The 13,541-nt window shown below is 41.7% G+C and overlaps 1 protein-coding gene across 1 annotated transcript in view; it reads right to left on the reverse strand.

Annotated features, from left to right (window-relative positions):
* Window positions 1-13,541, reverse strand: part of KCNH6 (potassium voltage-gated channel subfamily H member 6) — a 290,292-nt gene that overhangs the window by 14,714 nt on the left and 262,037 nt on the right. The window contains exon 7 of the mRNA XM_088470748.1: window positions 11,216-11,415. Within this exon, the coding sequence (XP_088326874.1) occupies window positions 11,216-11,415 (200 nt within the window). The remainder of the gene's footprint in view (window positions 1-11,215; window positions 11,416-13,541) is intronic.

Genomic DNA, 13,541 nt, shown 5'->3' on the forward strand with positions numbered 1-13,541 from the left:
TTTTTTGCACCGCAGTTTCTATGTTTTCGTACATAGTTGAGTTGCTTGGCCTTGTTTCCATGTCGAAGGTATGGCTTCTTAGCTGCAATTCTTTCATGAAGACCACTTCTGGTCAGACTTCTCCAAACAATAAATGGGTGTACCTGGGTCCCACTGGTTTCTGCCAGTTCTGAGCTGATGGCACTGCTGGATATCTTCCGATTTCGAAGGGAAGGAAGCATGCTGTGTCTTTCACCTGATGCACTGTTTCCTTGGCCGACCTCTCCATCCTCAGCGTTGCCGTTTCTTTGCGCTTCTTCAAAAGAGCTTGAAGAGCACATCTTGAAACTCCAGTCTGCTTTGAAATCTTTGCCTGGGAGAGACCTTACTGATGCACTATAACAACCTTGTGTCTTGTTGATGTGCTCAGTCTTGACGTAGTGTATGACCTGTGACATGAAACGGTTTTCTACAACCTCACCTTTGTAGCAGTTTGGCTGTTCCTCACCCAGTTTTAAGCCTCCTACAGAGCTGTTTCAGTTAATGACTGTATTACAACCTACATGATGATCATTATTACCTGTCTGGTATGATTGGTTAATCATACACCTGACTATAATCCTACAAAATACCTGAATTTGTGCAAGTGTACCTAAAAGAATTGATGCAATTTTGAAGGCAAAGGGTGGTCACGCCAAATATTGATTTGATTTAGATTTCTCTTCTGTTCAATCACTTTGCATTTTGTTAATTGATAAAAATAAACTATTAACACTTCTATTTTTAAAAGAATTCCTACTTCGCAACATTTTTTTCAACACCTGCCTACAACTTTTGCACAGTACCGTACTGTATATTAATAATAATACAGTACATATCTATCTATCTACCTACCTATCTACCTATATATACAGCGGGTAAAATAAATATTGAACACATCAACATTTTACTCAGTAAATATATTTGTAATTGGGCTATTGTGATTACATTTTCACCAAATGTCAACAACAACCCTTGCAATCCACACTAACAAGGAAATCAAACCATAGATGTTCATAAATTAAGTTATGTGTAATATTGTGAAATGGCACAGGGAAGTAGTATTGAACACATGATGAAAGGGAGGTGCAAAAAGACATGGAAAGCCAAGACACCAGATGAAATCTATCAGTAATTAGAAAGCAATCCTGCCCCTTGTCAGTGCAAATTAATATAAGCTGGTTCAGTCCCAACTGATGGCCTACAAAAAGGTGTCTCATTACCAAGGTGTTTTCACAAGCCGCCACACTGCGAATGCTATGCGAGGTGAATGCTGGGCAAGTGTTCCCTGAATCTCCACCTACCTCCTGTCCATCATTCTGAGGATCAGTCTGGATTGGCTCCTACATCTATATCCTGCTGACGCTAACGCTGCTCTGATGCCGGTGATAGTTTTTGTGTTTCCGGTTCTGGCTTTGTCTCCTGTCTTCCAGTTGAGCTCCAGTTTTCCTGCCTCCTAAATTGTTGTTCTGCCGTTTGTGTCATCTAGACGGCACAGCTTTGGTTATCATCTACCTGCCGTTTGAGTCATCCAGGCGGCATGGTCCGCAAGTTGGTCCCCTGACGTTCGTGTCATCCAGGCGGCACGGACTGTACTCTGAGTCCAGAGTACACATTACAGTGTCATCTGCTTGTGTTAACCCGGTGGCACAGGCCACACTACAGTGTCAGCTGCTTGTATCAACCTGGCTGCACAGGCTGCACTACAGCGTCAGCTGTTTGTGTCAACCCGGCGGCACAGTCCACACTACTGCGTCAGCTGCCTGTGTCAAATCGGTGGCACAGACCACACTACAGTGTCAGCTGCTTGTGTCAACCCGGCGGCACAGGCCTCACTACAGTGTTAGCTGCTTGTGTCAACTCGGTGGCACAGGCCGCACTCCAATGACTTAGTGCGCAGTCACCAACACCACGACTTTGTTACAGCTATACCAGGCTGCTGCCGCATCTAGCCAAGTTACACCAGCCCTCAAGGCTGCTACACGGCCCAGAGGCCGCTTCATATTCTACGGCCAACTGACCACAGCTAGCCAAGTCATAACAGCCATCAAGGCTGCTACACGGTCCAGAGGCCGCTTCATATTCTACGGCCCGCTGGCCACAGCTAGCCAAGTCATACCAGCCCTCAAGGTTGCTACACAGCCCAAAGGCCGCTTCATACTCTCTGGCCCACTGGCCACAGCTAGCCAAGTCATACCAGCCCTTAAGGCTGCTGCGTGGCCCAAAGGCTGCTTCATTATCAACGGCCTTTAGGCCCACCTAGCCAAGTTTCTACCAGCTCTCAAAGCTGTTGCACGGCCACATCCAGCCAAGAATTCCAGCCCTCAAGGCTGTTGCAGGACTATACTCAAAAGAGTCACGCACGTGCCCTAACATTATCACCGGCCACACATATTTTTTTCTTTGAGTATAATTGATCCCCTATAATGGAGCCTGGTCAAAATACTGCTCAAATTTTAGCTGCGCAGATACAGGTTCTTACGCGGAAAGTTCAAGAACTTTCCCCCCGGGTTGAAGAAACCTGAGGCACCCCAGCTCCCACTGTTGTAGAATCTACGCTAAATCTACCTGATCGATTCTCAGGTAACCGGAAGGATTTTTAAAATTTCAAAGAGAGCTGCAAGCTCTACTTCAGGCTCCGACCTAGGTCCTTGGGTTCTGAAGCCCAACAAGTAGGGATAATTATCTCTTTGTTACAGTGTGACCCACAAACATGGGCCTTTGGTCTTCCCTCAACTAGCCCTGCACTACTGACGGTCGAAGCATTCTTTGCCGCATTGGGTCTCCTCTACGTCGACCCGGATAAAGCGGCAATGCCAGAGGCTAGCATCAGGTCTCTGAAACAGGAAAACAGAGCCACTGAGGACTACTGTACTGAGATCCGGAGATGGGCAGTCGATTCTGGCTGGAATGACCGAGCCTTGCGAAGCTAGTTTTGTTGCGGGCTTTCTGAGTAGATTAAGGATATCGTAGTCCAGTATCCTGCCCCTAATTCTCTGGATCCAGAGGCCACTTCATATTCTACGACCCACTGGCCACAGCTAGCCAAGTCATACCAGACCTCAAAGCTGCTGCGCGGCCCATTATCAACGGCCTTTAGGCCAACAGAGCCAAGTTTCTACCAGCTCTCAAAGCTGTTGCATGGCCGCATCCAGCCAAGAATTCCAGCCCTCAAGGCTGCTGCAGGACTATACTCAAAAGAGTCACGCACGTGCCCTAACAGGTGTCACACAAGAAACATTTCATGATGGGTAAAAGCAAATAGCTCTCTCAAGACCTTCACAACCTTATTGTTGCAAAACATACTGATGGCATTGGTTACAGAAAGATTTCTAAACTTCTGAATGTTTCAGTGGGGCCATAATCCGGAAGTGGAAAGAATATAATTTCACCATAAACCGGCCACGACCAGGTGCTCCTCGCAAGATTTCTGACAGAGGAGTGAAAATAATTATCAGAAGAGTTGTCCAAGAACCAAGGACCACTTGTTAAGAGCTACAGAAAGACCTGGAATTATCAGGTACAATTGTTTCAAAGAAAACAATAAGTAATGCACTCAACCACCACTAAAGACTCCATTGCTGAAAAAAAGCATGTTGAAGCTCTTTTAAAGTTTGCTGCACAACATTTGGACAAGTCTGTGAAATACTGGGAGAATATCGTCTGGTCAGATGAGACCAAAATTGAACTCTTTAGACGCCGTAATACACATCATGTTTGGAGGAGGAATGGCACTGCACATCACCCCAAAAACACCGTACCAACAGTGAAGTTTGGAAGTGGGAACATCATGGTGTGGGGCTGTTTTTCAACATACGGTACTGGCATACTTCATATGATTGAAGGAAGGATGAATGGAAAAATATACTGAGACATTCTTGATAAAAATCTGCTGCCATCTACCAGGATGCTGAAGATGAAATGACGGTGGACATTTCAGCAAGACAATGATCCCAAACATGCAGCCAAGGACACTCTCAATTGGTTTAAGAGAAAGAAAATAAAGCTGCTAGAATGGCCCAGCCAATGACCTGACTGGAATCCAATTGAAAATCTATGGAAAGAATTAAAGATCAGAGGGCCTGATTCAGAGCCGGACGCTATTTGCGCTCGCTCGTTCAGAAAGAGGGGCCGGCTATTTAAATTGAGCGCTTGCTCTTTGCGGTCTGTTGACGCCTCTATGTCTGAGCGAGCGAACGAAACATGCGCTCACTATTTTGTAAAGATGCCCCCTGGCCGCTCGCATCATACGTCATCTCCGCTATTTATTAGATTAATCGAGTACATCGAAAGGCGTCTGAACTGCTCGCAGTGCTTGTGGTTGGATTTTCCTACCGCAACCATGCGAACAGTTCAGGCTAAAAAACAACCAAGCGACGTGGTCGATGACGCTGCTTTGTTAATTGTGCACACCCTTAAAACGCCCGTTTTGACCGTTTGTCACGCCTGTGTTCGGATCTCCACTCCCCGTTTTCAAGCACCTTCCCCTGTTACCACCCACAAACGCCTCATCCTGTCACTCAAATTAGCAGGCACTCGCAATTTTGCGAACACACGTTTTCCGACCGCACTGACTGGTTGGTGTATGTGCATTACGACCCATAAGCATGCGCAGATGTGCGAACATCACTCGGAGCGAACGAGCGGCCGCTTACGAGCGGCTCTGAATCAGGCCCAGAGTTCATAGAAGAGGCCTACGGAATCTTCAAGATTTGAAGACTGTTTGTGTGGAAGAATGGGCCAAAATCACACCAGAGCAATGCATGTGACTAGTTTCTCCAAACAGGAGGCATCTTGAAGCTGTCATTACCAACAAAGGCTTTTGTACGAAGTATTAAATACATTTCAGTAATACCCCTTTCACACAAAAAACGAAATTACCGGGTCATACATTTCTACTGGGTAATTTGCTGATCCACACAGGTTTTTTTTTCTGTCTGAAAGGGTCAACCCGGGTTGAAATTCCCGGGACTTCGACCCAGGAATTTACCAGGGTCGGAGACACAGGAATTTAGACCCAGGTTGACCCTTTCAGACAGAAGAAATACCTGTGTTAATCAGTAAATTACTGGGTAGAAATGTATGACCCGGTAATTTGGTTTTCTGTCTGAAGGGGGGTACAGACAGGGACCGGCAAAACAACCCGGCACGTAAATGCCGGGTTTTTTGCCTTTTTCTGTCTGAAAGTGGTATGAGTATGTTCAATACTTCTTCCCTGTGTCATTTCACATTATTACACATAACTTAATGTATGGACAGCTATGGTTTGATTTCTTTGCATGTGTGGATTGCATGGGTTGTTGCTGACATTTGGTGAAAATTTCATTACAATAGCAACACTACAAATATATTTTCTGAGAAAAATGTTGATGTGTTCAATACTTATTTTACGCTATCTATCTATCTATCTATCTATCTATCTATCTATCTATCTATCTATCTATCTATACATCTATCTATACATCTCTCTCTCTCTCTCTCTCTCTCTCTCTCTCTCTCTCTCTCTATCTATCTCTCTCTCTCTCTCTCTCTCTCTCTCTATCTATCTATCTATCTATCTATCTATCTATCTATCTATCTATCTATCTATCTATCTATCTCTTTATTCAGTAGTGCTGACCAGCTGATTAATCTCCTTGTCTGCTCCTCTTAGTATTAACACTGAGCAGTTGTACTTTATACAGATGTGTCCATATAAATCTCTGTGTGCTTAAACATAACGCGTGAGCGCCGTGGGACTCTGTAGCGCCAAGCATCTTTTCGTGCAACTTTTTACCTTCAAATGCTTCTTATTCGCAAAGCGGTGCGAATAGCTAGCGTAAGCAGCTGTGACACTGTAACGTAGCATTTTGCATGCAGGTACACCTGCAGTCGCACACAGAATATTGCCATGCCGCATATAATTTTAATCAGCAGAAGCTGCTTGTGCATCCAATTTGCTTGGCGCTACAGAGTCATGCAACAGCATGGCGCCACTGGAAGGGCTGTTTAACGCGCAAGCTATTAAGATGTATATGGAGACATTTGTACACATGATCAAACGTGATGTATATTTACTTCACTTGTCAAATAAGAGCATAACGGGCCCTGTTCTTTTAACATTCTAATCGTGTATGTTGTCATCATGTCTGGACCACCAAATTGAAGCGTCAGCTGTGATGTCTCCTTCTATGTTACTTTTAACTGATTATACAAGTCATTGTCAGTGCATGCTATGTCATTTATGCCAAATTGCCTGTAGCTCTACACCAATGTGGTATCAATACTACCTCTGTCTCAATGTCATCACTCTTGGGCCATCACTCTAGATGGGCCGCAGTTTAAGTCTACCTGCTGAGTCACATGGAGCAGGGAGGAAGGTTTATCATGCCCTTGCCTGGCAGATGATCTTTGCTTGAGATCCAGCCGCGGGTTGCATATTAGCCTTTCAAAGGGAAGAGAAACCGTGAGGCCCTGTACTTGATGCCCAGAGAGAGCACAACATCCAACACCATCCCAATACAATCCTAGGCAAACTGTATGGGTTCAATGAACACAGGAATCCTGTAAAGACAAGATCACAGCACACACAGGATCCCTACACATACGCACACACGCACGGCACACACGCCACATTCATTAATACATACTAACACTATTTTGATTCAAACACACCTATTATATACACTCACCATGGTTGAAACTCATTTCCACACACAAAGAACTGTAACAAGTGATATTTAACATCTTCCTATACAGATATGACCACAAACACAACACTGTTCCAGCACGTATATACACAGTACCTGCATACTGCACATGATTTTTTCACACATGTTACACAAACACAATGAAGATGTGTTACTAACAAGACATATACAGAACAACATAAGTGCTTCCTACATAAACATGCATGGTTTTTACATACAGACATAGATGTACAGATGAGATTTTGTATCAGTAGACAAATAGTCCTCTACATTGAACAATGAGACACAAACATATAAACACACACATATATCATATATATAAATATAAATATATATATATATATATATATTCACACCAATAGTCCCTTCACCAAAATACATTTCCCAAAGACATGATTTCCACATACATGCAGACACAACCCCAAAACAAACATTACACACAAACACAATATCTAAACAGGAATACAAGGTCTATGTTCTAACACAATTTCTACACACAGACAGGATTCCCAAGGATGTAGTGACGATTCCAATGACTGGGATGCCGAGATGTCATGTCCAACCGATAGCTGTTTGATTAACACTGAGAAGATTAAGTTGTATTTTACTGGATCTCTGTAAAGCGCTGCGGAATATGTGTGCGTTATATAAATAGCTGGTAATACATAAATAATAAATAAGTGGTGGTCTCTGCAACTGTCTGCTCCTCCCAGCTCCACATCCCAGGTGCAGATACCATTCTCTGTAACTTCATTCTGGGGCCACAAGTCCTTAAAGATTTCAGCTTGACTTCTGAGGTCTTATCAATACTTAAAGGAGGAAAAAGTAAAAAATGTAAAATGTGCCATATGGGGAAATATACCCTTAAATGGGGTTTCCACCTTTAATTTATTGGCTTGTCAGTGCCCTCCTACAGCTTTAACAAAATCAAATTGCCTTATCTTTTTGCTCTCTTCGGGGCTTTTCACCAAGACCTTACTGTATATTAATATTATCCAGGTAGAGCTGAGTACTTTTGTTGCAATTTGTTTATGATATAGAATTGCTCTATGGATAAGACTGAGGGGCCTATTCATCATACGATAAATGGCCATGTGGTAGCCATGTGGAAACACCAGTTTCCACACATTTTAGTTACCGGGCCATTCAACAGTGGTCCGATAGGACCCCCTGATATTCATCAAACTCCAAAGACTGAAAGTTTTCTGAGTTTCTTCCGAGAACAAGCTCCATCTTCAGACGATGCTTGTTCTCGGATCCGCGCTCCTTCCTATGGGAGTTCCGGGGGTGTGAAGAGGGTTTCGAGTGGATCCCTCCGCCACCTACTCACTACCTCCCCGGCGGCTTTGCGCATGCGTGACCCGAAGTCAATGAGTGATTGAACGATTAGGAGAATTATCATTCAATCGTTCATTAATTGTGCAGTAAAATGCCGGCAACAACCAGCGATGCGCATTTATCATCGCCTGTACATGTTCGGGGATGAAGGAGGGTGCCTGCACTGAATAACATATCGTTCAGTGTGGGCACATTATCCACTGCACAGGATGGTGAATGATTGAATGATTACAACGTTGTAATCATACAGTCGTTCCAGTCTAGTGTAGTGGATATGCACCAATAGACTCACTCAGGAAGTCGATGTTTCCATGATCTGTGTCTGACGCTGCATATGTGTTTGTAGTTGCAGATAGCTGCAATATATCAAGTGGGCGTCATAGTACAAGTCCCAGCTGCTATTGCATTAGCATACTGTATATTTGCACATCTAAAGCTGCGCCAAAAATCGCAGCTAGGGCAGCATTAGGGTACAACTCTGAATTATGAGCAGTTCGGTTTTACTAAAAAGCGAACGAACACACCCAAACTTTGGGATTCAGAGTCAAACCGAGTCACGCCTCAGTTCACTTTGGGGTTCGGAGTAGAACAGAGTCCCTGACTCAGGTCAAGCTCTGAACTCAGATCTAAAAACAGAATAGTCCCTCCATTTTGATTTCAGGTGCTGTTGGGTGGTCAAAATTGTCTGGAAATTAATGTTATTGATGATGATCATGATTTTAGCTAATTTTATTAATTTGCAAGGAAATACTAAACCAAAATCAAACCATTGGAATTCATATAAGATTCACACATTTTAGACAAGTGAGACAAATGGAAGCAGGGTATAGTTTACCGGGTGAAATAGATCATTTTGGAATGTATGGAAGTGTATAAAAGCAGTAAACAACAGTTTGAGTGCATGATGTTACACACAGCATGGTCTGGTATCCAACATGCATGGACAATGCTGCTTGCACAGATATTAAAGAAATCCAGTCATTATCACCTGCTCATAGTGGAGACAGACATCATGTCAATCAATATCCATAAGATTATAGCCTATCAGTTCACAAGGAACTAATGAAATTATGGTGTGACAGTTCAAGTCCCATGCCTCAGTGATGTCACCTATTCCAAGTAAGCTATTAGGCTGGATAGTGGCTCAGTCCATAGAATGGATATCTCCAATGTGTGTAGGACATGTGATGCAACTACTTTAAACTTGCACAATTTTATGAGATATTTAATATTTAGATTGTTGTGATCTACATTCAGATGACTTTAATTTATTACCCAACTTCCTACAGCATTCACTAAAGACTTTATTTTTGTCGAACTACTTTTCTTATGTGCGCTGAGTTGTCTCCGTATTATCAGTTGTTTTCATAGTGTTCGGAGACAAAACTATATCAGTGTCTGGATACAACTGTTTCTAATGCAGGCAACATGTTGTATCCAATGAGAAGAATATAAATTTGTGGATTCAAAGGCACAGAAGGAAGCCCCATAATTGTAACAGTATTTTAGTCATAGTTGCAGGAGAGTACATATAGTCAATAACGTAATATCATCTGAAAGTAGACAAAGCCCATAAAGAGCATTGTTTCATGGTATGATCTCCCACCTAATAACAAAGCAATATAATGATAAAAAAATGTACATTCTGGGCTAGCATGTGTTAATCTATATATTTGTTGGTTTACCTGCAGACTTTCAGTAAACACAACAATATAATGTGCTCTAGAATCCGTAGTAGTGGGGAACTGTAAAAGTAGTATATTGTCAGTAGAATTATTTTAGCTGCAATAAAGTCTTCGCTTAATGGATGGAATAATAATTAACTATATTATGGCTGAGTTTGGTATGTTATTTATCTTACACAAGCACTGTAACAATAGTTGTGAAAGGCTGGAACAGAAGCTGAGTGTACATACCTCTACATACATAAATCTTCTGCCATTTTTCCATTAATAATTGTACAGTATTATGCAGGATACCTACACACTCTATATATAATTCTGTTTTAAACATTAGGGTATAATCTGTACAGTTCACATACCACTGGCCTGAATTCTGAATAAATTGAGTATGATACATTTCTGAAATGATTACTTTCCTTCCTAAAAAAGAAATGTTTAGCACACTATTATCCTTTCCAAAGTCTACATTCAGATGACTTTAATTTATTACCCAACTTCCTACAGCATTCACTAAAGACTTTATTTTTGTCGAACTACTTTTCTTATGTGCGCTGAGTTGTCTCCGTATTATCAGTTGTTTTCATAGTGTTCGGAGACAAAACTATATCAGTGTCTGGATACAACTGTTTCTAATGCAGGCAACATGTTGTATCCAATGAGAAGAATATAAATTTGTGGATTCAAAGGCACAGAAGGAAGCCCCATAATTGTAACAGTATTTTAGTCATAGTTGCAGGAGAGTACATATAGTCAATAACGTAATATCATCTGAAAGTAGACAAAGCCCATAAAGAGCATTGTTTCATGGTATGATCTCCCACCTAATAACAAAGCAATATAATGATAAAAAAATGTACATTCTGGGCTAGCATGTGTTAATCTATATATTTGTTGGTTTACCTGCAGACTTTCAGTAAACACAACAATATAATGTGCTCTAGAATCCGTAGTAGTGGGGAACTGTAAAAGTAGTATATTGTCAGTAGAATTATTTTAGCTGCAATAAAGTCTTCGCTTAATGGATGGAATAATAATTAACTATATTATGGCTGAGTTTGGTATGTTATTTATCTTACACAAGCACTGTAACAATAGTTGTGAAAGGCTGGAACAGAAGCTGAGTGTACATACCTCTACATACATAAATCTTCTGCCATTTTTCCATTAATAATTGTACAGTATTATGCAGGATACCTACACACTCTATATATAATTCTGTTTTAAACATTAGGGTATAATCTGTACAGTTCACATACCACTGGCCTGAATTCTGAATAAATTGAGTATGATACATTTCTGAAATGATTACTTTCCTTCCTAAAAAAGAAATGTTTAGCACACTATTATCCTTTCCAAAGTCGTAACTAATTTAAGCAGAATGAAAGCAGTACAGGCTCGGAGTGGAAATATTTGTTTTTTATTTTTGGTTGTGTTGCAGCTGTTGGATATACACCAGCGTATTGCTAACTTGTAGGGCAATGCACTCACCGCGTTCATATCGATGCCATTGGTGTAGGACCAGGCGTGCTGGAAATACTCTTCAAGGCGCTGTCTCAGTGGGTTTGGGATCTGGTGAAAGCGGATAAACTCCTTGACACGCAACATTTGGGTGTGGTACCGTGCAGTGCCAGAGTACAGCCGCTGAATTATGGCAGACACATTGCCAAAGATGCTGGCATACATGAGGGCTGAGAGAAACAAATAAGAAAGTAGATACACTCAGACAATGGCATATAATTGTATTATTATTATTGTGGTCGATTGTAGGGCACATAAGACAAAATAAATGCAGATGTGAAAACAAATGGAAGTGAGTGCCCAGCTCATTAGAGAGCTTACATTTAGTGGAACAGAGGAGAGGTGAGAGTGTGGTTCAGAGTGAGATAGGGGCAGTACTGATAGTCTGCCAAAATTAGTAGTACAGCTGGGAATGGAACATACTCTAGTAAAGAAATGGGTATTCAGAGAGTGGCAGGGAACTCCACTGATGGGTAGCAGCATGGGAGAATCTTTTAGGTGAGAGGAGGGGAGACTGAGTCCTAGTCAGATCTAAGAATTCATGAAGAAGAATATGAGATGAGGTTTGAGATGTATAAAGAGGCAGTAATGTTGAGGGCTTTGTAGGTGACATTGAGTAATTTGAATTGAATTCTGGAGGATAAAATGAGCCAACATGGGTATTTGCAGAGTGGTATGGCGTAAAGAAAGAGGAAAATCAAACATTTAGGAAAGTTTGCAGCAGGAACAAATGAGGGGGGGGGGGGATGACTAATAGAAGCAGGACAGATAAAAGTTTGAGGTAGGAAATGATGAGAGAATGGATAAGTGTATATTTCAGAAATATTTTGAAGATGACAGGATTGTGAGAGAGATTGTAGGCTGGAGTCATTGGGTGACACCAGACCAGTGATTGGAGAGAGTAGAAAATGATATTGCAGCTTACTCTAATGGAGATTTGAAGAGAGACGATGACACTGGGAGGGAAGATAATGAGTTATATTTTGGATAAGTTGAGTGTTGGGCCATCATTATCCAAATAGCAGAGAGACACTAGGCCCCACAAGACAGTAGAGAAAGGGACGTTAGGGCAGTGGAGGTGGTATTGGCAGAATGAGTGAATTTGTTAACGAGGTGGGGCTCCCCAAAGACTGGGTGAGGAGGATGTACCAGAGGTAAAGACATTGAAGCAGCTGTTACATAGGTAGAAAGTAATCCAGGACAAAGTTGTGGCACAAAGGTAATGGTACAGAAATCAACTGAGGGACTGATCTGATAGTTGACATACTGACCAATAACTCATACACTTGGCCTGTATTTAAATTGGTTTCCAATTTGACTATAGTTGTTTAAGGCCAAATTGACAGATCTGGACATTAGGTGGCACAAACATACAGATCTATTACGGCCTGATAACACACCCAAGAGGTTTTATGAACAGTGAAATATGTGGGCATACAGAACACTTCACCTAGTGTAATGGCATGTAATTGTCTGCATCACGCATAATAAGGAGCATGACTACATTGTAGATTTTGGAACTGCCCCTGTAAAAACTCTCATTTATTAAGGACACCTGTTGTGCACTGCTAAACAACCTGGCTCTGCACCAATGCGTCTCAATGGTCTGCCCAGGGCATATCAAGATCCACATCTCTTCTCTGCACTTGAGAGCAGTTTTGTGAACTAAAAGTGTGCTATGATGTGCAGAAAAATCTGTAGGAGCTGAAATTAAGGTCTGTTCTCCAAGCACTTTAGTCTCACCCCTTTTAATTAAATAAAGCTTATATTTACTACTCCTAAAATACTGCTCAGTTTAGACTTATTTACAACTTAACCCCTTTTAATGAGGGTCTTGCCCCAAGTTTATAGGTGTCAGGATGGCAGAGAATGGGCTAGTATTTCTGTAGTGCAGGTTGAAAGAGGGGACCCTCTACTTTCAAATGAGGGCACCACTAAGTGTTTTGAAGCCAGGAAAGTGGAGATATTTCCCCACCCATGGACTTTGCAGTGCAAGGGTGTTCTCTGATGATTACACACTGCAGAGTCCAGCATACTTTTACTTTTATATTATTTTCCTAAAATACTGTTTCGTTTAGCCTCATTCAAGAGCTTAACTACTATGTGTATAGAAGTTGCCATACCTCTAGAGCCTGTACTGCCCGTACACACCTGAATATAGTATTTTTTTAACTTCGATAATCTTTATTGAACATTTTACAAAATAAATAGGAAGGGTACATAAAGACAAAAGTGGAGGGGAAGGGAACAAGAACAAATATGTAGAGACTAATACGAACAAAGGTACAATAAATAG

Source organism: Taudactylus pleione, unplaced genomic scaffold (assembly GCF_031769625.1).
Source record: "Taudactylus pleione unplaced genomic scaffold, aTauple2 ptg000102l, whole genome shotgun sequence".
Lineage (NCBI taxonomy): Eukaryota > Metazoa > Chordata > Amphibia > Anura > Myobatrachidae > Taudactylus > Taudactylus pleione.